Source organism: Phasianus colchicus, chromosome 7 (genome assembly GCF_987193195.1).
Source record: "Phasianus colchicus chromosome 7, bPhaCol1.hap1.1, whole genome shotgun sequence".
NCBI lineage: Eukaryota > Metazoa > Chordata > Aves > Galliformes > Phasianidae > Phasianus > Phasianus colchicus.
The window spans coordinates 745,641-767,500 of NC_143442.1; the positions used below are offsets into that span (position 1 = coordinate 745,641).

At 50.4% G+C, this 21,860-nt stretch overlaps 1 protein-coding gene across 4 annotated transcripts; it reads right to left on the minus strand.

The window, feature by feature from the left end:
• Positions 1-2,744: 2,744 nt before the first annotated feature.
• Positions 2,745-14,578, minus strand: LOC149917161 (uncharacterized). 4 transcript variants are annotated; one of them, XR_016468073.1, is made up of 5 exons: positions 13,143-14,578; positions 12,165-12,299; positions 7,011-11,270; positions 5,893-6,008; positions 2,745-5,140 (listed from the first exon to the last, which is right to left on the minus strand). XR_016468073.1 is itself a non-coding variant. In XM_090143438.1 (4 exons), exons 2-4 carry the CDS (start codon positions 7,214-7,216, stop codon positions 5,100-5,102), a joined length of 363 nt encoding a protein of 120 aa, XP_089999564.1. In that variant the 5' UTR covers positions 7,217-11,270; positions 12,165-14,578; the 3' UTR covers positions 2,745-5,099. The 4 variants fall into 4 exon arrangements, 1 of the variants encoding a protein (XP_089999564.1); XR_016468072.1 differs by having other exon boundaries at positions 7,011-8,894; positions 10,972-11,270; positions 12,165-14,578; XR_016468071.1 differs by lacking the exon at positions 12,165-12,299.
• Positions 14,579-21,860: the final 7,282 nt, after the last annotated feature.

Consider the following 21,860-nt stretch of genomic DNA (forward strand, 5'->3'; position numbering starts at 1 on the left):
GCTCTGCCAGGTGCCTCCAAAGCCTTGTGCTGAGTTGGCCTTGTTAGAAAAAAAAATATCGGCGCAAAGGGAGAAAAAAAACGAACAAGATAAAAGATTGAAATCTTTGGCTGGGGAGCACGACACATTGCTGAGCAGGGGCAGGGCTTTGGGGTGTTTTTTCAGGCTGATGTTAAATAGCTGGACATAAATCTCAGTAATTTCACAAAACAGCACAGCAACGACCTGGGACCTGGTTCAAAACTCATTAAAAGCTGCAGGAAGCTTCCTGTTATCTGGAATGTGTGCTGGACCAAGTGCTCGTGTTATATTCAGGTCTCAGTGCCAGAGATGCTCAGAGCAACACAAGGATCCACTATCAGGGCTGCTCCAGTGCAACAGCAGCTGCCTTTGGAAGCAAGGTGTCTGTGTGTACATCAGAGCATCCACACGAGAAGGAAAAATCCATCTTGCAGCCGGCAGGCAGCCTGCAGGATACAGGATACCCCCCCACACACAACAGGTGTTATTGAGTCCTTCAGAATGTGTCACTGCTCTATGGATGTGACAGCTGACCTGGTAACAAAGCAATCAGGTGCACACCGGCTCAGAGCAACACCGTGCACCAGTGGCTGTGCTGCAGCTTCGGCAGCTTGAGACAGAGAGATGCAAGGTGCAGTTTGGCAGTGCTCACTCCTCACTTTCACATGCTCAGAAAGAAATCTTCCCATGCCATCAGTGGGTGCAGGGAGAGGGCCAACAGGGGCCATGCCACACTGTTCTGCTCTACAGCCCGTGCCCACTGCTGCCTGGGGCAGCATCCTGTGCTATTGCAGCTCCACAAGCTGAGGGCCATCAATTACTTTTGTCTGCAAAGCGCCGCGTGCATCTGGGTGCTCCTGCCATAATAGTAATAATAATGCTGGGGTTTCTGACAGCGCTTTGCCCGTTCCCCAGGACTGGAGCGTGCCGTAGTGCATTGCTAAGCAACACCCATTCCCCCTCTTGTTTCCAACGGCGATGCACGCCAGCAGGGTCTCTGCAGCCTTCTCCAGGGCAGCTGCAGCACGCAGCCCCACAGCCCCCACTGCAGTACCGGTGGGCAATGGGCTGGCACCGTGCACACAGAGCTGGGGGCTCTGAAGGAACCGACCTTTTTGTTTCCTTCGGGATTCATGCTCAGTGCAGATGTGCAACTGGTTCGCTCGCTGCTCCTGGGGAAGGGCGCAGGGGAGGTGTGAGCAGGGGATGCACCGCATGGCAGCCGTGCCGAGGTGATGTATGGCTGTGTCCGCAGAGCCGCGTCCTGTGTGCCTGAATTACACCCTCCGGATTGCAGGTCTGGTGTGTGTGAAATGGGATCGTCCTCAACAGGAGATAAAATTCTTCTCTTTCCAATTCTAAATCTTTACAGGCACTAAAGGGCACACACAGATGGGCACGTGGACTAAACGAGACACGCCATGCCGCGGTAGCCAAGACAGATATGTCATGTTTAGATGCTGTTGTGCTTCCACAAGTACTCATCTCAAGCTAATCAGTGCTGCTAAACAGTCATTTTGATTTATATCTGTTGATAAATCATTCTTCCCTGGTGAGGCCGTGCTGGCACTGTGGGGATGGCCCCAGGCAGTCCTATGGTGTGCGGCTGTGCCCCCCTCACCCAGCCATTCCACAGCACCACCCCAAACCTTGGGAGAACCAGCACAAACCAGAGGGAAGGAGGTGCTGAGCGAATTTTCCTAATTGTTTGGCTGGGTTTTGAATTACTTCGCTCTGGTGAACAAACCCACTCATCCCCATCTGCACAACACAAGCTGATGGCTCAAATATTGAAATAAAGGGCCCAAGCAGCCGCCTCAGTAGCGGTGATACACCTGGTGTGTGAGGGTGCTGCTCCTTGCTGGCTCCTCTTGCAGTGCATGGCCATAGGTCCATTTAAATGCAACAGCCCTTTGACAAGAATTAATGTAGTGTTAAAATCTAAATGCATTTTTTTCCCATTTCCCCGAATTCACGGCCTTTCAGTGGGTGTGTATCTCTGATATTTAAACACCGTCATTTCAGTGTATCTCAGCAGAACTTTGGGAAAACAGCTCTGCCTCTGCCACAGGAATACTGTATGTGATTACCAACACCGCTTTTTGGGAGCATCCTTAAGGTGCTCAGATGGGAACCTTGGGATGAGCACACGGCAGTGGCTGTGCTGTGTAGGAACCCCGTGCAGGGCTGGCCTTCCCTCCTGGTGCTGCTGGCACAGCCCTCCCTGTGCCACTCCTCTCACACTCATTCATTCACACACTCTGCTGCACTGCACACTCTCTCTTAGTAAATTCTCGTTAAGCAGCTCCTTGTGCTTCAGCTGAACCCCACTTCCCCATAAACACAAGCTGAACCAGAGCCCAGCACGAGGTCCATCTCCCAGCAAACGGCAGCGGGGCCCCTCTGTGCTTCTGGGGGACGGAGAGCCGCTCCTCCCCTCTGCAAAGCCCTGGTAGGAAACACAGAGTGCATCTCAGCCGGCGGTGATTTTCCTTTAAAAAAATGAAATGGAACTGGAGTTGACTTTAGGATATAGATCTCTATCCTCTCAGTCATTTTTGTGCTATTTTTTCATAAACTTGGCCGCTTCTCGTTTGCCCTCTAATAATTCTCTGAAGGCTCATTTCCCCTGTATAACTCTGTGTAAACACAAAGTTGAGAAAAGGGTATTTAGACTCATCCTGCAGGAATGCTGTTTTTGAGAAAATGTTTGTTTACCCATGTCAGTAATTTTCAAAAATATAATGTGCATTCAAAGATCAAAGATAATCACACTGAGAAGTCCAGCATTCCCATCAGGTCGCAGCTCCGGCGGAATTGCATTTTAACACCGCCGCATGCAGGCTCAGCTGACTGCATGGGAACAATGGGAGCGCCAGGCAGCGCCTGCTCCCACAATGGCAGGGTGAGCAGCGACCACAGCAACGGCACGGGGCCGTGGGGCCTTCCTGACAGCATCCTTCAGGGCTGGGGAGGGATGCGATAATCCACAGTGCCAGGTCTGCCCTCGTGAGTAAAGGTAAATGCCGCCGAAGGCAGGAGCCATTGTGTGTCCTGCACGACACAACTTACTTTGCTGCATTTCCTTCTCAGCGTATTTGCTTAATTGCTTTATGCATGCAAGGGGAAAATATTTGTAAAAGCTCACACAAATTCTTTTCTAATGTATTCTTTGAGGCCACAGAAGGGTAGGTAGGCTGTGGACGATATGCTTGGCACAGATCACATTCTCCTATTTTCTTGCTAGTTCACAGAAATGGACATCCTGAAGAAGCACATCACATCTCTGGCTCCTGCACACCCAAAGCGCATGCAGCCCTGTGTGAGCAGAGCTGGGGGCACGGCAGCTGGTACTCCAATGCTGCCAGGCACAGGGGTGCTGGGATGGCCACCTCCAATCCCCACCACCCTCACCAGGCTTCCAGAGCTGCCAGACTTTGAGTTTTCAATCCATTTATCCCAGTGGTACGGTCAGTTTGAATTAGTGGAGTTGCTCACTGTAATGATGACGGCTATCAATGGTTTGTGCCAACAGTTCTGTGCAACTGCAGCTGCTGTGACTATGCCATCGGGTTGTGCTTTCCATTAAAAAAGTAGCAACAGCCGCTCTGCTTGTGATGGCTGTGTGGGCTTGTGCTCCTGCTGGCATGGCATGGCATGGCAGGGGATGGCACTTTGTGGCACTTGATGGCATAGGATAGCACTTCATGGCAGTGCACTGCACGACATGGCATGACCTGGCACTGTACGACACTCCATGGCACGGCGCAGCATGGCACATTATGGCACAGCATGGCACCTCATGGCATGGCAGAGCGCAGCACGGCACAGCATGGCACTTTATGGCACCTTGTGGCATGGAATGACAAGACGTGGCACGGCACAGCATGGCGTTTCACGACACACTGTGGCACAGCATGGCGTGGTTCACCTCAATAACACAACCACACCTCAATAACACAACCACACCTCAATAACACAACCACACCTCGCATCGCAGTGCTGGGATGAATCCCAAACCCTCGGGCTGGAGGCCGGGCCTGAGGCCATTAATCAGGGCAGCAGCAAGGACATGTGCCCACACCTCCAGCAAACAGGAATATGCGCACACACATCAGGGCAATTACTTGTGTGCAAGTGACAAGAGAAAATTAAATGGAAAGCCTGCTGTAAACAGCCAATAAATCTCAGCTTGTACGCATGTCTCAGCCTGGGCTGGGAGCAGCCCTGCGACTCTGGGGCTCCATATGCAGGGCTGTGCACAAGTGGGGGTCTGGTGCTCCTGTCCTGGGCATGGAGGCCCCAGTGGTGCCTGGAGGAACCCCACAGGCACACATCCCCCAGTCCTGGGCAGCGCCGCAGTGATGGGGATGGCGGAACCGCAGCCGGGCCCAGGGAGGAAAGTTTGTAAAGAAAGTAGAGAACACAGACTTGCCGTGGTATCAGAAGGAAAATTTATGCATCGCCTTTGAGTTCAACTTCTCCATTAAAGCTTTTTCCCTATAATCTAGGGAGTTCTTATCTTGGTGACTTATGATGTTATGGAGGGGCTCATGCATGGAAAATGTCAATAGAAATAGTAACTCTAGAAGGGAAGGGCCTCCTAATTAGTCCCCATTTAGATTTTATGATGGCTTTGAGATCTGCTCATCCTGACAGTGCGCACTCTGGTTACATATTGTTCTAGCCTGAGGGAACCATAGGAAAATCCAGATTTATTGTACCTATCATACCAGCATATTTCATTTGCCATTATGAGCAGCCATCTCGCAATGATGCAGGAGTATTTATTACAGATTAAATTGTAGGACCTGGATGGTTTAGTGAGGTTCTTGAGGTATCATTTATGTCATTAACTGGCTCATTATCAGATCTGCAAATCTCAATTCCTTTTTCAGTGCCTTCTGTCTCAGGGCCGGGGGTGCACGCGTGTGCGGGGCTGTGCCACGCGTGTGCAGCTGTGGGCCGTGTCCCGTGTGCAGCGCGGCCGTGTGCCCACGGGCAGCCCACAGTGCAGCAGAGGGGCACGGCACTCCTGCATCTTCCTCCCCATTCCTCCCTCTGCTGATTCCTTCCTTTTAGGCTGCGACTCCGAAGCGGAAAGCTGAGAGAGGTGGTGCTAGGAGAGGAGGCAATTTAACTCTAATTATTTAACAAGTCTATTGCAAGCGTAAGCTTATTACCGGTGGCAAAAGAATGCACCAGATTTTTTTTTTTTTTTTTTTCCCACTCTCTTTTATGCTTTCTCTCTGCTTGGAGAGTTATTTGACGAGGTTGAATCCAGTCCTGGCTGCTGCTGCTAATTCCAAAGGAGGACGGGGTGCTCCCACGCTCCTCACTGGCAGGCTTTGGAAAGCTGACCGACAGAGCTCCCACCACTGCCGCCGCGCTTCCATTTAGTGATATTATTTGACTTTATTGTTCGATTCAACTTGTGTGTCCCTCCTTGTTGGTATTTGCCCTATTTACTCTCCGATATTGCTTTTTCATAAAACCAGGGAATGGCATTTTAGTTGTTGTGTTCTTTGGTATTAAAACGCACTCCAGACAAGCGCGGGAGGACGCTCAGGATTGCTGGGTTCAGGGCAGGGGCCATGGAGGAAAGCGCACCGCTGTCGGGTTGTGGGGATTAATTAATTCATGGGACAGCTAATATTTGCAGGGAAATGACAGCACTGGAAGCGAGTGCATAAGAATGCAATCTGTTATCTCCCACCACTCTGCAGCAAAAAGGAGTTAAAAGATTTCCGAGCGTGTTTGCTTTTGTTGATTGCACCTGAAAGTTATTTTTGTAAAAGTAGTCATTTTTTGACTCCGGACTCGTGACATTAAGGGATAAATATAGCCAATTACCTCGCAGTGATTGCTTACCAAAGGGCTGTGGCACATCTGTCTGTGTGACGACTCCCGAGCTCGGTGTGTGCTGCCATGCGGGCGTCGCGCGTGGTGCGATTCCCATGCTTTGCTCTGACACAAAGAGAGGACCGCTGGTGGAAGGGAGACAAAAGCTCAGCTCAAGCACAAGGACAGCCCTGTGCAGGTGTCTGCAAAGCAGCTGACCGACGCCAAAATATTTTTTGCAGCGCAAGTCTGAACACAGAGCAGCCACCCCCTACAGAGCTCCCCGTTATACTTGTTGCTTGCAACCCAGAGTTAATAAATGGTGCTGAAAGGTCAGGTGGGAAGGGTTTCCCTTCCTTCCCTGCCCCGCTAATTCAGAGCCTTCCTGACGCCTTTGTCCTTATTATGTCTGTTGGAGAGATCTTCCCCTAAGAATGCCTTGAACGTCCACCCATAAAAATATATACGCATTTTAACCTCTGAAGTCCATAACACACCTGGGGTATCTGTGTAGAAATTAGTGCTTCAGAGGTGTTAGTAGTGCACTGATAATTCGATTTAACTGTTGGGATGTATGCTGTAGAACAGCTCTCTGCTCTCACGTTACGTTATGCCAACAGGTTTGAAAACAAAGCTGCCAGGAGGATTACAGTGTGCCTTTATGCAAAAGAATCAGAACACCATAAGCGTTAAAACATGCTTAAATGAGGTGATTTTCCCTGTAATTTAAAAATGGTCTTTTTTTCTTACTTACATTTGTTTTTCATTTTCCTCCGTGAATCTAAAAATGGGACATTTATAAACTGAAACAGGGGGGAAGGACAGAACTGCTGGGCGTGCACCTCCTCTCAGCCTTCTGGTCGGTGTATGCAGTGCTCACACTGGCTAAGGAAGTGGGGTAGGAATGCAAATAAAAGTGCATTGTGGCACTGTGGCAACGTGTGTCCTCTTTCAAAGAGTATTTTCTGCTCCGAACAGCTGCGGTGCCATTCAGTAATTCAGATCTTCCGTGTGCTTTAAACTGCAACCACACCGGCAAGGAGAGCGTCTGTCAATAGGAACGGCGTGAATATTGCCCGGCTGTTCCCTTGGCAGGGATTTTAAAATGAAAATGTAATTATTAGAGGAAAAAAAAAAAAATCCCTTACCTGAGCTGATAGCCAATTAGTGAGAGCTCAGCGCTAAGTGAGTCGTCTCCCACAGCCCGAGTGCTGCGGTACCCATGAATAAACACGAATTGGGCAGACTGTGAATGGGGCTGCGGGAAGCAGGAGCTGCTCTGAGCCGCCTTTGTGGCGCTGCCCCGGCCGAGCCCGGCTTTGCTGCTCCATCTGAACATGGAGCGGCCGCCCATCGCTGTGCCTTTCCAGGCTGCTCCCGGCGCTGCGCTGCTGCTGGGTTGCCGTAGGAACAGGAATTTGAGTAAATATGCACACGGAGGAGAAACGTCTACTAATTAAATGTGGATAGCATCGATAAGTTGCCAGATCGGGCAACGTGCGCCGCAGCGCGCGCTGATGTGATCCATCAGAAAGCACACACACACACACACGTGGAGGGACATCCACAAGGCTTCAATAAGATGCACACACTGCTACATATGCTGAGGATGGAGGCAGTATTTTCGTAGTGGTGACACCGGGCATGGCTTTGTTCCTTCCAAGGCCATGTGCACTTTGCTCGCCCTGCCTCCCTGCACCTCACACTGCAGTTTGCAGAGCACGAGCAGAAGGTGACAGAAGTTCTGCTCTCCCCTTCTGCGCTTTGTTTCCTGCTCAGCTGATTCCTTTCTGCTCAGGAAAGGGTCATTTAATCCGGTGCACATAAATCTAACCCGGGGCTGCTGGAGCCGGTTGCTCAGGGATACTGGGAGCATCCACATGAAGTTACTCCGGTACAGATTCTTAAAAGGTACATTGACATGTTCTTAACTGAATGCAAGACACTGTCTAAACAAGCACATGAATGAATGGGTTACAAAACTAAGGAATATTTTGCTCTCTGTAAGGAATTCCCCGTGACTGTCTTAGCCATGTGCTGTGAATAGCGACTGTGAGCACTGACAAACACGTTAATTCACAGGCAGAGGAACTTCAAAACTCTGACAGCAGTACTTGGGAACACTGCTGCTCACTGCATGTGATACATCTGAAGGTTTCCTGCAAGGAACAGCACCCAGGTTTTTACTGAATTCCTTCTGCATGCATAAAGGGTGCTGCACCCATAGGCAGGAACTGCTCACCAGATCAGAGGGAACGAGCATCCTTCCTCTGCACAACCCCAGCCTCTGCATACATGCTGATTGCCTTCTCACTTTTAATTGCAGTTCAGTGACTAAACTCATCTCAGTCATGCTCTTGCTCAGACGAGATAAATCCAGTGAGGTTCCTACACAGTACCAATCCAGTGAGATTCACACACACAGCCGATCTGATGAGGTTCCTATATAGACCCAGTCCAACAAAGTTCTCAGTCCCATGATGTTCCCACAGACGAACAGCAGTGTGGTGGGAGCTGTGCTTTGCAGCAGTTTCCTGATGCTCACCAAGCTGGTGTGGCACTGGTTTCACATGAACCATGTCCTCAATGGGGATGAGGACTGGGGCCATCTGAACTCACTGGAGCCAATGGGGTGCCTGAGGTGTAAAGAGCCCAGGACTGGAACCTGGGACTCCTCACCCCTACAGCCCCGCTCTGCACTCCCACCTGCAGGCAGCGCTGGGCACCAGGACTCAGCAATTAATTGTTCATCTCCCTGGGAGCACACGGCACAAGGTGCAGATGAGAGGTGGCAGTCTCTGTGCCGATGGAGAAGCATCTGGAGGAAAGACAGCCTGAACTCTGTGCCCCTGACCATTTACAATTTATATGTCCTTGTCAGATGGGGAGTTTGATGACTCTAATGTCATGTTTGTCCTTCACCCTGAGAAAATCTCCTTTTAAAGATCACCAGCCCATCTCTATTGACAGTAACCGTGCAGGTCACGATATTAACATGTGTTGGATTTTTCCAAAATACTAATCTTCTTTGCCTGTAAAGAAAGAGAGGGAAACAAAAGCCCGTGACCCACGCTGCAGCTATCACCAAATAGACATCTATCACTGGATAGATGCTGCTGTCACCAAATCTCACACTGTTGCACAGGCCATAGCCTCACCATATGGCCCCTGTAGGCTCCTTGCTGCTGGCTGTATGTGCAGAGAGGAGGTTGTGGTGAAGTGGGTGTCAGAATCTGCTCCCAGGTAAGCAGCAATAAAAATGTAAGTTAAACCAGAAAGAAAAGCATCATCTTCCAGCAGGGAACTGCTGCTGGCAGTGCTGGACACAGCCTGGACACAGGGCTGTTCTGGTGGGGCTGGAGGTCCTGGGACCCAAGTGTGGGGGTCTGACCTGCAGGGACCAACCTGTGGGCAGCAGCAGGAGGCAAACGCTGAACATCAGGAGCTGCCACAAGCTCACCCAACACACCCTGCTGAGCCAATTGAAAGCTCCAGCCTGGCACCAGCAGCCCTGGAAGGCAGGAGCACCACAGTGGTCACATGTAACGAGGTTCAAGGATGAGTGAGCACTGGGAGATGGGGTGGAGCAATGAAAACCACCGGCTGAAATTGGAAAGATGCCTTTGTCTTGTTGAGCGTTCCTAGCAGTCTCCCACGGGGCATGGCAGAAGCAGCATCACTTGAATAGCTAAAACTGTGCTGAACGAGGCACTTGATAGGTCTCTGGAGAGAACACACTGCATTGGCAAGGGTAACAGATTAATGGACCTAATAGATCTATTTTCTCCTCATTTCTGATTGCAGAAATTTTTTACTTCTTGGTCTGCAAATGGCTTAGAAATGAGAAGAGGTTCCACACAGCCCCAGCTCCAGCTGACCTAAGAGAATGCAGCTCATGCAAGGCACAGCTTCCTCACAGTGCTGCCATGCTCACATCAAAGCCTGCCAGAAGCAGAGTGCTGGATGTGTCCTGCCTGTTTTCATGGCACTACTGCCACGCTCCCAGCCTGCCTGGGTTCTCTCCATCGCTGTGCAAATCATAGAATCCTGGAATCATTAAGGTTGGAAAAGACCCTTAAGATCCCCAAACCCAACCCCCCCCCCCATGCCCACTGCCCACATCCCTCAGTGCCACATCCCCATGGCTCTGTAACACCCCCAGGGATGGTTACCCTTCACTCCCTGGGCAGCTGTGCCACTGCAGGACAGCTCTTTGAGAAGAAATGCTTCATAACAGTCAACTTGACCATTTTCTGGGGCAACCTGAGGCCATCTCCTCTCATCTTGTTGCTGTTACCTGGGAGCAGAGCCGACCCCCACCTTATCACAACCTCCTGTCAGGAGCTGTAGGGAGCGATGAGCTCTTCCCTGAGCCTCCTCCAAACTGAGCCATCCCAGCTCCCTCAGCCTTTCCACACAGGACTTGTGCTCCAGACCCTTCACAGCTCCGTTGCCCTAATTTCTGCATGAAAAGTCTGAGCCAAATTCTGAGGCTGTTTCTCTCCATAGGAACCCGGTGCACCCATAACATTGTGCTTTACCACCCTTCAGCCAGAGGAGGCAACATGCCAAGATGTGGAAGCATGTTTTGCTGCATGCTAATGAATTGGTTTGGAAGCACTGGGCTCCGTTTCAGTGAGTGCACAGAGCCCCGTGTCTGTCCTGTGTCGGCCCTGTGCTGAGCCTGCTGCTGCCGCAGGGTGCCCTCAATTAGCCCCGGTAATTGCGGTGCACAGGGAGCGACCTTCTCCCTGAGCACAGCCATCACTGAGCAGACATCCTGCTGCCGGGCAGCCAGCAGCACATCCCTGCTGCACCTGGAAGAGCAGCATGCTGAGCCAGTCCTGCTGTGAGAGCTGAATGGTGATAGCCACGGGGAGGCTTTGGATCCCACAGACCCACATCAGGGTCAGCAGAACCCCCATGCTCAACCTCACCCATCTGCGTCCTCCTCACCATCACCACCATCACCACCATCACCACTCCCAAGCCAACAGCAGGACAGTAATTCTGATGAAACTGCCCCAACTCAGCTGCCCCAACATCCAGCTCATTCCAAGTCCCATGGCTCTATGATGGAGGACATGGCAGCTAAGGCAGCACACTCACCACCACTCGTGAGCTCCTGGATATTCACATTGCATGCAGAGCCCTGCAGAAGGGAGCGCAGCACAAAACATGTTCTGGTGCTGACCCCAACGTTTACCCAACCCACACACATCCCCCACTGGTGTTGTGTTCCAGCACCATTCTGGTGATCACAAGGCAGAATGTGTGCTTCAGAGAAAGCTGCAGATCTGAAACTCTCACATGTATTACTTTAGCAGAGCGCTCATACTCTCATCCTGCATGGGAACAGGAACAGCAGCACATCACTTATCCGCCTGCAATCCAACGAGTCCGTAACACTGAGAAGTTAAAAGAATACAATTAAGATTTACACAGACAAATGAAATTGGGCAAAGGGAAAAGGGGATGCATCCATAACAAAGGCTGCTGCCTGGGCAGGGGCTCCTGTCACTGGGCAAAGCCATACCTGTAGGGTGAACCATAGGTGAGGGTGGACACACAGCACCCCAGCAATTGGGGAATTTGTAGATTTAACAATGGGATTTACTGAAAGCAATGACTACATGGCATGGGAACATGTAAAGTATATGTAATTCAGTGCAAGATAATTAGACATAAAACCCTGGAACAGGTTGCCCAAGGAGGCTGTGGATGCCCCATCCCTGCAGGCATTCCAAGCCAGGCTGGATGTGGCTCTGGGCAGCCTGGTTGGCAACCCTGCACACAGCAGGGGGTTGGAACTGGGTGAGCACTGTGGACCTTTTCAAACCAGGCCATTCTGTGATTCTATGAAACTGGGAAACCACAGCAGCATCAAGGACTGGGTCTGCAGTCCCAGAGGGCAATGCATCACACTGCGTTCCTGCAGCTGGGGCTGAAGGCTCCGCGCTGCTTCCATGGGGCTGCGGGCTTCATCCAGGGCACGCGTGTAACTGCCATTAATTTAAGGGGAATTACATGAATTGTACAGCAAGAGTTGACTATACTCCTGAGTATTGCTGTTATTATGTTTACCATCAATATTCATGAAGTCTTCTTAAAAAAAAAAAAAAAAAAAAAAAGGCAGCAGCAGGGAATTTTGCTGTGCCACAGACCTGCGGGTCTCCAGGAGACACTACAGAAACAGCATTTTTCAACATAGTCTCACTTCATTTTTCTCAGGGTTGCCCCGAGTTATAAGAACTGCTATTGAAAACAGCCAATTGTTGTGCTATCACCCATTGCCATGCTACCTTTGGCTCAGTGAGAAAATCCCTCGGTCTCGACAGTTCACTCTGAAGTATTCCTGTCTTGGTGATGGCTGTGCACAAACCTTCAGAACAAAGCATCTCTGACCTCATTGCAGCCTTTCAGTACCAAAAGGGAGCCTACAAACAGGAGGGGAATCAACTCTTTGAAAGGGTGAGTGACAGCAGGACAAGGGGAAATGGTTTTAAGTTGAGGGAAGAGAGATTTAGTTTGGACATCAGGGGGAAATTCTTTACAGAGAGAGTGGTGAGGTGCTGGAACAGCTGCCCAGAGAGGCTGTGGATGCCCCGTCCCTGGAGGTGTTCAAGGCCAGGTTGGATGGGGCCCTGGGCAGCCTGCTCTAGCATTAGGTGGGAAGGTTGGTGGCCCTGCATGTGGCAGGGGGGTTGGAGATTCATGATCCTTGAGGTCCCTTCCAACCCTGGCAATTCTGTGATTCTGTGATCTCTCAAAGCCATCTCCTCTTGGCACCATGCTTCCTATAGGTGGACACACAACCACAATGGCAGATGCCAAAACCCCGTGGCTTTCTGCTACCTCTACATGAGCAGGTTACCCCTTGCACGTGTGCCACACTCCTGTTGCCAGCCCCACACATAACCTCACAAGCCAAGCACCCCAAGCACCGCAGGACACACAGTGGGGTGCACACTGCAGGGCTGTGCCATGGGGTGTTGCTGTAGGGCCGTGCTGAGGAGCTGTGCCATGGGGTGTTGCTGTAGGGCCGTGCTGAGGAGCTGTGCCATGGGGTGTTGCCGTGGTGCCGTGCCGTGCCCGGGGGGCAGCGGTGCCGGGAGCAGCGCTGTGCCCGCACCGTCTGTCGCTGCCTGCAGCCGCGGCCCCGCAGCAGCCCGCCAACGGGGCACCGCTCTGCCAGTTGTAAATTTTAATTGGCCATCTGGGGAAAGCACAAACCACCGACTGGAGATTAATCAGTAAATTAACCCAGGCATAATACACACCTCCCAGCGGGGCCCGCGCCGCTCCAGGCTGGGGCGGAGCGGGCGGGGTGCGGCGGGACGCGGTGATTGCCGGCGAACATCCTCCCCGCGTCCCCAAATTCCCCGCCGTGCGACCTTGGAGCTGCCCCTGATTTGTATGGCAGTTGCAGAGAGGTTTCTTTGTAAGTGCTCAACACAGATGGCACAGGTACCGCTGCCGCCGGAGGAAGTGTTGATGAATCAGTGAATGTGACAACTTTCCTCTGGTGAGCTGTTCGCTCTGCTCGCCCGAGCGCCTCCAGGAAGAACAACCGTGTGCCTGCAGCCCTGCCCGGCGGGCAGACCACCGCGGAGCCGCTGGTGAGCCGGCGGCCAGCCCACGGCGTGCAGCCGGATAGCCCGGCTCCAGCAGCACCGAGCATCGCGCTCTCCTTCCCGCAGTTGGGAAAGCCGAGCTCCCTTCACCCTGCAGTGGTTCCGCTGCCGTGCTGGGTACCCCGCGCATCCCCCTGCAGACAAACGTCCTCCCCACTGCTCTGTGACGTCCTCCCCGGCCTCACACCTGCACTGCAAGTGCCCGTTGCTACCCAGCATTCTGCAGGTTAGCAGTGACACCGGGCTCATCCCAGTTGTCAATCCGATCTATTGCACAGACAATAGGGGTCATGGCGCACTGATTACTTTTTTTTTTTTGCCCCATTCGGAAAACTTTGTCAAGTTTTTACAGTGCTTTGGGATATCTGCAGAAAACTGCGGTGCGTCTATAAGTTGGCATCAGAAATACATCTTCTCCATTAGGCTTACTACTTTTGGGATGAATCATAGAACCATGAAGTTGGTCCCCATTAAAGTTGGGAAAGACCTAAAGGATCACCACGTCCAACTCCAACCCACCCCACCGTGCCCACTGACCAGAGCCACATCCCCACAGCTCCAGAACACCCCCAGGGATGATGATCTCCCTGGGCAGCTGTGCCAGTACCTGATTGCTCCTCTAGTGAAGGAATGTTTCTTAATACCCACCCTGACCCTCCTCTGGCACAACGTGAGGCCACCACCTCTCATCCTATCGCTGTCACCTGGGTGCAGAGGATGATCCTCTCTCTCTCCAGTCTCCTCTCAGGGGTTGTAGGGAGCAGTCAGGGCTCCCCTGAGCCTCCTCTTCTCCACACTGACCCATCCCAGCTCCCTCAGCCTATGCTCTCCATAGGACTGCGCTCAGACCCTGCACAGCTCCGTTGCCCTTCTCTGGACATGCTCTAGGGCCTCAATGTCTTTCTGGTAGAGAAGGGCCCAAAACTGAGCACAGCACTTTAGGTGAAGTTTTGTAGTCTTTTTCATTTTGTTAGCCCATGAGACTGATTGCTAATATCTGCCTGCTGCCATAAGGAATGAACCCTGCCCTTCTAATTTAAAACATTTCTCCTAATAAATAGTTCTTTAGCTGTGAATATATGGATGCACCATTGTATCATCCTGTGATTTTGCATTTTCCCCACTGACTCCTCTGCCTGACATGATAATAAGCAATGTGTTAAGCCAGAAAAAAGCAATTTTCTCCTGAGGTTAATTTCTTTGGATTGCCCACCTGAAGTGGGGAGTTGCATATAAATTGTAATTTGTACTGAAGTGGAGGAGATGGAGTTAGTTTTTGGCATCGGTGATGCGGTGCAAATCCTTATTGACACACGGGCTGGTTTGCTCTGTCTCCTTTAGCAGCCATCTTTGGAAGAAAATTGCAGGAAGCTGCCCGTTGGCTGCCCAGACACACATAGCCTGGTGCTCTGATGCTGCCATTGGCCGCTCAGTGCCCCACTGATGCTGTCCTAAGCAAGAGGTGCTCAGCACTGGCCCCATTCAGGCCCTTTCAGCCCCAGGTCGTCTCCTGCAGCTGTGCTGGGGGGCTGGGAGTTTTGCAGCCACCTCTTCTCACCTTCAACACTGCTCTGAGCTCCACAAAGAGAGACAAACTGGTTTCTAATGTGTTGCGATTAAAATGTAAGACTCCTAATTAATGACGGGTCTTGCTGCGAAATGCATAAGTAATGCTGCTGTATGAGATAACAGGGTGTGTCTGAGGGGCTCTACATCCAACAATTACACACCAATTTCCTCAAAACACAGGCAGTCCTGGTGTCCCAACAGCCACACTCACCCACATAGAGACGCTCTCCTGAAAGAGGCATAGAAATGACTCGGTTGGCAAAAACCCTTCATCCCACCAAGAGAAGTGCTAGTGGCCATGGAACACATCGCCCTGTTGCTCTGGGCAGGGGAAGAGCCTCTCCCTTCTCACCACTGACCTCAGTGAGACCTACATGTAAATACAGTGGGTTTTGGTGGTGTAACATTGATGCTTCACTGCAACTGCTGAGGTCCATCCAGAGACAGAAGCCCACAGCAGCTGGACATGATGATCCTGGTGAGTCTCTTCCAACCTGGGATATTCACAGAATCATAGAATCGTTTGAGTTGGAAAGGACCTTTAATGGCCATGTAGTCCAACCCTGCTGCAATGAACAGGGGTATCTACAGCTCCACCAGGTTGCTCAGAGCCTGGTCCAGCCAGGTCCAATTATCATATTCTATAACAATTGTATGATAACAACATCTCCACACCCCCTGGATCCCAGTGACACATGATCTTATTACACTGGAGAAAACATCCAAATTTAGCACTTCAATCAACCAAAAATGGAGATCACTGTACTTGGGAATGTGTGAAAGTCACAAGAAGGGGAGCACGAAGGTCGTCCCAACACCAAAGGCATCATTAACACAGCCCAGGGGCTGTTTGCACAGGGGCACACACAACACACACATGCTTTGTGCAACTGCACTTGTTTCTCTTGCTCAGAAAAGTGAATGCCGACATCAATTATTTAAAATTCTGGACTGTCAAAATATATGGGAATAAACAAACCCGAGCAGGCAAACACCACTCACGTACACCAAATATTTCTCCTCTTCAGAATGCCTCTCCAGAAAAGCCTGATCGTGTATCTAAAATAATTAGATTTTGTTCAGTAATCAAACTCAATCATACGGATTCTCTGTGAACTGCTTTTATACAGCCATGAGGAATGGGTGCCGTTCTCTGTTTATCTGCATATTTTTCCATAAACCTAAAACCAATCAATTTTGAGGAGTTATGATAATATAAAGAATCTGAGGCAATTACATGTCTTTTAAAGAGAGATTCAGAGTGCATTTCCCTGATGGCGTGCGTGCAGTAGAGCAGACAAAACTTCCTAATGCCTGCGGTGCGGCCGTGGGATGGGACAGGAGCGCAGGCATGAAGGGATGGCGCCTGGGCATCCCCACCTGGGGTCAGATTAGAAGTATTTCTTAACACTTCCAAATGATGGAGAATTGCTTCTAATGGTTTTTCTCCATGGCTACCCCTGGCTGCAGCAGAGCTCTCTGCACAGTTCCCAGCTCTCCAGAGCCCACAGTGAGGGTATGGTGGCAGAGCAGCCACTGCGCCTTGCTCCGGAATGCTGGGTGGCCTGGGAGCTTCTGGCCATGACGGAGCATTTCCATTTCTCATGATCTCTATTGCAAAATAGCTCCTTTTTTTAAATGCCACCATAACCTGAATTCTTTTATCATAGAATCATAGAGCCATAGAACCATTCAGGCTGGAGAAGCCCTCTCAGATCCCCACACTCAAGCCCACCCACCCCCCCATGCCCACTGCCCACATCCCTCAGTGCCACATCCCCACGGCTCTGGGACACCCCCAGGGATGGTGACCCCCACTCCATGGGCAGCTGTGCCACTGCCTGACTGCTCTGTGGAGAAGAAATTTCTCCTAATATCTGACCCTCCCCTGGCACAATGTGAGGCCATTGCCTCTCGTCCTTCCAACAAAGCTCTTTTCCAGAAGTGAAACATTTCATGGAACCATACCACAGAAACAGTAGCTAGTTGTAGAGGACAAATTTATGCTACACAAATCACTGTAGTTATAACTGTACAACAGACAAAGCTGCTGAGATTTGTTTGATAAGTATAGCAGGAAAGTATTTAATAGAGACAAAGAGCTCTTGGCTGATTTTTGGATTGGTGCCTTAAGATTTTTTAAAAGATTTGTTTAAAAGAAACGTTTTTGCTTATTGATGGCAGTTGTGCCAGCGATGGATAGTGCAGCAATCTGGGTGTACAGAAGACCCAAACCACCAACTGATGGGCAAGGGGAAAGGAGCATGCTTCTGCTGGTGCTTCTCCATACCCTGTGTGTTCACAAGAGCAAACTCTGTTTACTGCAGATCATCAGAGAAGTAATTCAGCTCATACACAAACCGGGTCAGAGCGTGTTGGGTTTGTTTGCTCCCACCAAAAAGCCACAGGTTCTCTCTCTGTGCAGTCACCTCATGCCCAGCCTTAATGCGTCCAGAGGAGCAGCAGGAGCCGTTCTCTCATCCCTGCTGTGTGGGACACGGCTCCACAGCCCTGTGAGCAGTGCAGCACCAAGAACCACTCTGAAAAAGATCATCGAAGTCTTGCGGCAAGGAGTTGAACAACACCTTTGCTGAGATCAACACCAGCATTTATAACGAAACTGCACGCAGCTTCGTGCAACAATTACATACAGCCATCACTTCTCCATCCACAGCATGTGTGCACAGCTCGCCTCATCTCAAGGAGCTAAATATACCCAAGGAATGCGCTCATTAGGGCAAAAACAGGTGGAGAAGGAAGATATCGGCAGCGTGCTGACAGGGAGGGAAGTGTGTTTGCTCAGAATATATTGGAGACCCGGATTCAGAGGAGGTCGCGCTTGTGAAAATATTACCCCTGTAATACTGCACTGGGCTGTGTGGAGCAGAGTCACACAGCAGGGACAGCTCTGTCAGCAGCCAGCGCTGCGAGCTGACTGACCTGCAGCATGCAGCACCCTGCAGCGTGGCCCCGCTGCCCACGGCCGCCCCTTGCCCAGCTCCCACCTTACCGAGCTGCTGTGGGCACAGCCAGCTCTGGGGGATGCTTTAATGAAATGTAACCCCAGAAAACTCACAGAATCATTATGATTGGAAAAGACCCCAAGGATCCCCATGTCCAACCCATGCCCATGCCCACTGCCCACATCCCTCAGTGCCACATCCCCACGGCTCTGGGACACCCAGTGATGGTGACCCTCCACTCCATGGGCAGCTGTGCCACTGCCTGACTGCTCTTTGGAGAAGAAATTGTTCCTCATACCCACCTGATCCTCCCCTGGCACAACATGAGGCCATCAAAGCCATCACCTCTTGTCCTATCACTGTCAGCTGGGAGCAGAGTCTGACCCCTACCACACTCCAACCTTCTTTCAGGAGCCGTAGGGAGACATGAGGTCTCCTTTGAGTCTCCTTTGCTGCGGTCTACGGAGGCTGATGTCCCTGGGACAAACTGGTGCTGCTGGAAGAGAGCAAGGGACCTCTGGCACAGCCTTGGGCATGCCGGCTCCTAGACCTGCAGCAGATGGGTAATTGCCATCCCTCTGAAAGACGGAGAAATGCGTTTTGCATGCTCGCCGTTTGTTTCCCAGCTGGAATACATTTTGCAAATATTTCTAGTGTCCTCTCGTCTTGCAAATGAGTAATGGGGGAAAGTAACTTTGGAAATGACATTGCAATGTAATCATCCATATTGTGTATTGTGGTTAAAATTGATTAAAATAATATTGAAGCTCCCCCAAGGGATTATGCAATTATAAGTCAAGTCCCAAATGGAAAAGGTTTTTGAGAACTTGGCAGATGTCTTAATGAAAATGAAGCATTATAGTAATATATTAGTGCTATTTGTATATTATTGACAGCGAGATCACTAAACTGTATAAATTACTGTCCAGAAGAATGGCTGAATTGTTTTCCTTTCAGGAAATTTTTAATCAAATATAATTTCAGAAAAATAATTGTTTAATTTTGGCCTCAGCTTTTGATCCGCATATTGATGGATCAATTATTAAACTGAGTTTTAGCTACTCATTTGCTTTGAAAGCTGACAGTTTAAATATTTGATTTTGCACCCGTTTTGTTTTATTACCAAATAAATTCTGGCTAATGCCATACACTATTACTTGTAGCCTTGTAACGACACGCAGGAGCAGGCTCACAACTTTTGCTCACCGTGACAAAGCCGCTCTCCTGGCACTTCCAGGGAGGGCATCGCAGAGATGAAGTTGGCAATAACACACACTGAACCCACCGGGGGAGGAATGATGCACACCGAACCCCCCAGGAAGAAATAACACACACCAAACCCACTGGGGAAGCAATCATGAACACCACATGCCTTGGGAAGCAATAACGCACACCGAACCCTTCAGGAAAGGAATAACGCACACCAATCCCTCCTGGGAAGCCATAACACACACCAAACCCACCGGGAAGAAACAAAGCACACCAAAACCCCTTGGGGAAGCAATCATGCACACCAAACTCCCCCAGGGATGAAATAAACAACAAGGAAGCAATAGCACACATAACCCTCCCCCCCAGGAAGCAATGACCCAGACCAACGCCCCCCCGGGAAGCAGGACCTCAGTCCGCCTGCAGGGAGCTTTGCAGCCCTGCGGCCCACCTCAGGCATTCACTGGAGGGGGGTTTGGGTGTTGTTGTGCTTTTTTCCTGTACAAACCTGATATAAAAATAAGGAAATGCTGTAGCTTTACATGAACGGTATTTCCGCTATAGAGGAATTTCTGTTTCGGCGGGTCAGAAATACACCACTTGCCTGCAACCACACAGTATTTCTGTCAGCAATTTTAAAAACACACTGTCTTTTAATACATTTTTTAAACAGATTCCGGTTTTTATGAAGCAGTACATGAGTTGCTGATGGATAAATCACCCAAGCATGGTTAAAGAGACCCTAATCTCCAGATGGTACCAAAGCCTTTTAATTGTATCCTCTGACCTCCTCTCACCTGAGCCTGCATTAAAATCATAACACAGTTCAAGTGTAAAAATGATATAGTGTTTATTCGCCCTGTTTATTGGGGGGCAAACACACAGTTAAATTCCTATGTCGAAAATTAGTGCAGTCGTTGGAAAAGGTTGAGGCAGAGCGGGGCGGCTCTCAGCATTCCATTTGCCCTCTTTTATTCAGACGGCCGTAGTGCTGCAGCTCCACGTCTTTGAAAGAATGAGGGATGTGGGAAGGAAAGAGAGGGGCTGTGGGCAGCACTGCTCTGCAGCAGCGTGGCTGGGAGGGAAGAGACCGACCCATTTTGTTCCTAACCTGCAGGACACACAAGGAGCAGGCACTGCTTGCATGGCAACCCAGTGCCAAACCCATCAGCACCACAAAGCCTGGCCTGAGCTGCTGCACACTGAGGGCTGCTCAAGGCAATGGCCAGGCTTTGCGGGCTCCTGATTATGGGAGTAATTGATTACCCATCACTTTCCAGGCTTATAAACACTAACAAAACATCGAATGCAACTATTAACTTCTGCATCAACATCAGGAGCAAAGCGCTTCTCAGTGGCACCACTCGGGGCACGGGGCAGGAGCGAGAAGCAGACAAACAAGCAGAGGAGGCCAGTCTGAATTATTGTGAGTGTATTTACAGAGCCGGGTTAGCAGTTTTACTGCAGATATACCAGATTATGGAGAGAATTGAATAATTTATCCAGCAATTTTCACATAAGCAATATTATTAAAAATGAAGACATGAAAAAAGAGGTTAGTTATAGAGGGGAATATATATAGGCCATGAATAAATGCATTAGGCAGTGAGAATAGTGAATGTTTTAGTAGGTTTAGACTAGATTAAAAAAAAACTGTATTTGATTTCAAAGAAGTCCTAAAATATCTGCTCAGAAATAAAACACAGCAGCGATCGAGCTGCGGTGCTCAGCAATGTGCTCAGCAATGTGCTCAGCAATGTGCTCAGCAATGTGCTCAGCAATGTGCGCCGCATGGGCCCCATTCCCCTGTCCCAGGACCCATCCTGGTTGCAGCAGGAGCAGAGCAGAGCAGGACAAGGCAGCCCAAAGGCACGGCAGGGACCTGCATGGCACAGCCATTCCTGCCCCCAGCCCTCGTGGGGCAGCAGGGAGGAGATTTGGCCCAGCACGCAGGTTATCTAAATGGCAGGAGAAGTCCACGGAGCAGACACAAAAGTGCTTGTCTCTGTTTTCTATTGAGTTCTGGGTTATCTCTTGTCCTTCTGGTTATCTTTCCTCCCCCTCTCACACTTTGGCAGGGATGCCGCATACTGATGAGGCAGAAGCTGGTGAAGTCCCAAGCATTCCCAGGCAGCAGTTTGGGAACAAGGGGCTGTTCCAAAGCTGAGCCCACAGGATTTCTCCCCAGGCACACAGCTCGGGGATCCACTGCCCCACTGTCCAGTGCCCGGCATCCCCTGCCCATCTGCCAACACCTGGCTCCCGAGTGACCCTGTCCTAAACACAGATTAACCAAATTAGGAAAACAAATGTATGCATCTACCAAAATGGGCCCTCCCTTTTTGTTCTTTGTTTTCAGAGGTAGCAACCCCAAAGCTCTTTCAGATACTCAGAGAGCTGTGATTCACTAATAAAATAGTCAGGGAAAAACTGAACGCACAGTCAGGATTTTGGAAGCTCACACGACTTGGGCTCTTCTGCTTGTGTTTGTGTACTGCTTTCAAGCTGTTCACCTCCATCCCGTACACTGCTGGGACAGGATCTGCTGCCAAACCCTGCCATGAGCTCCCCATTGGCAGCAGAGATGCCCTCTCCTTACGCAGACATACAGCTACAAGAGCAA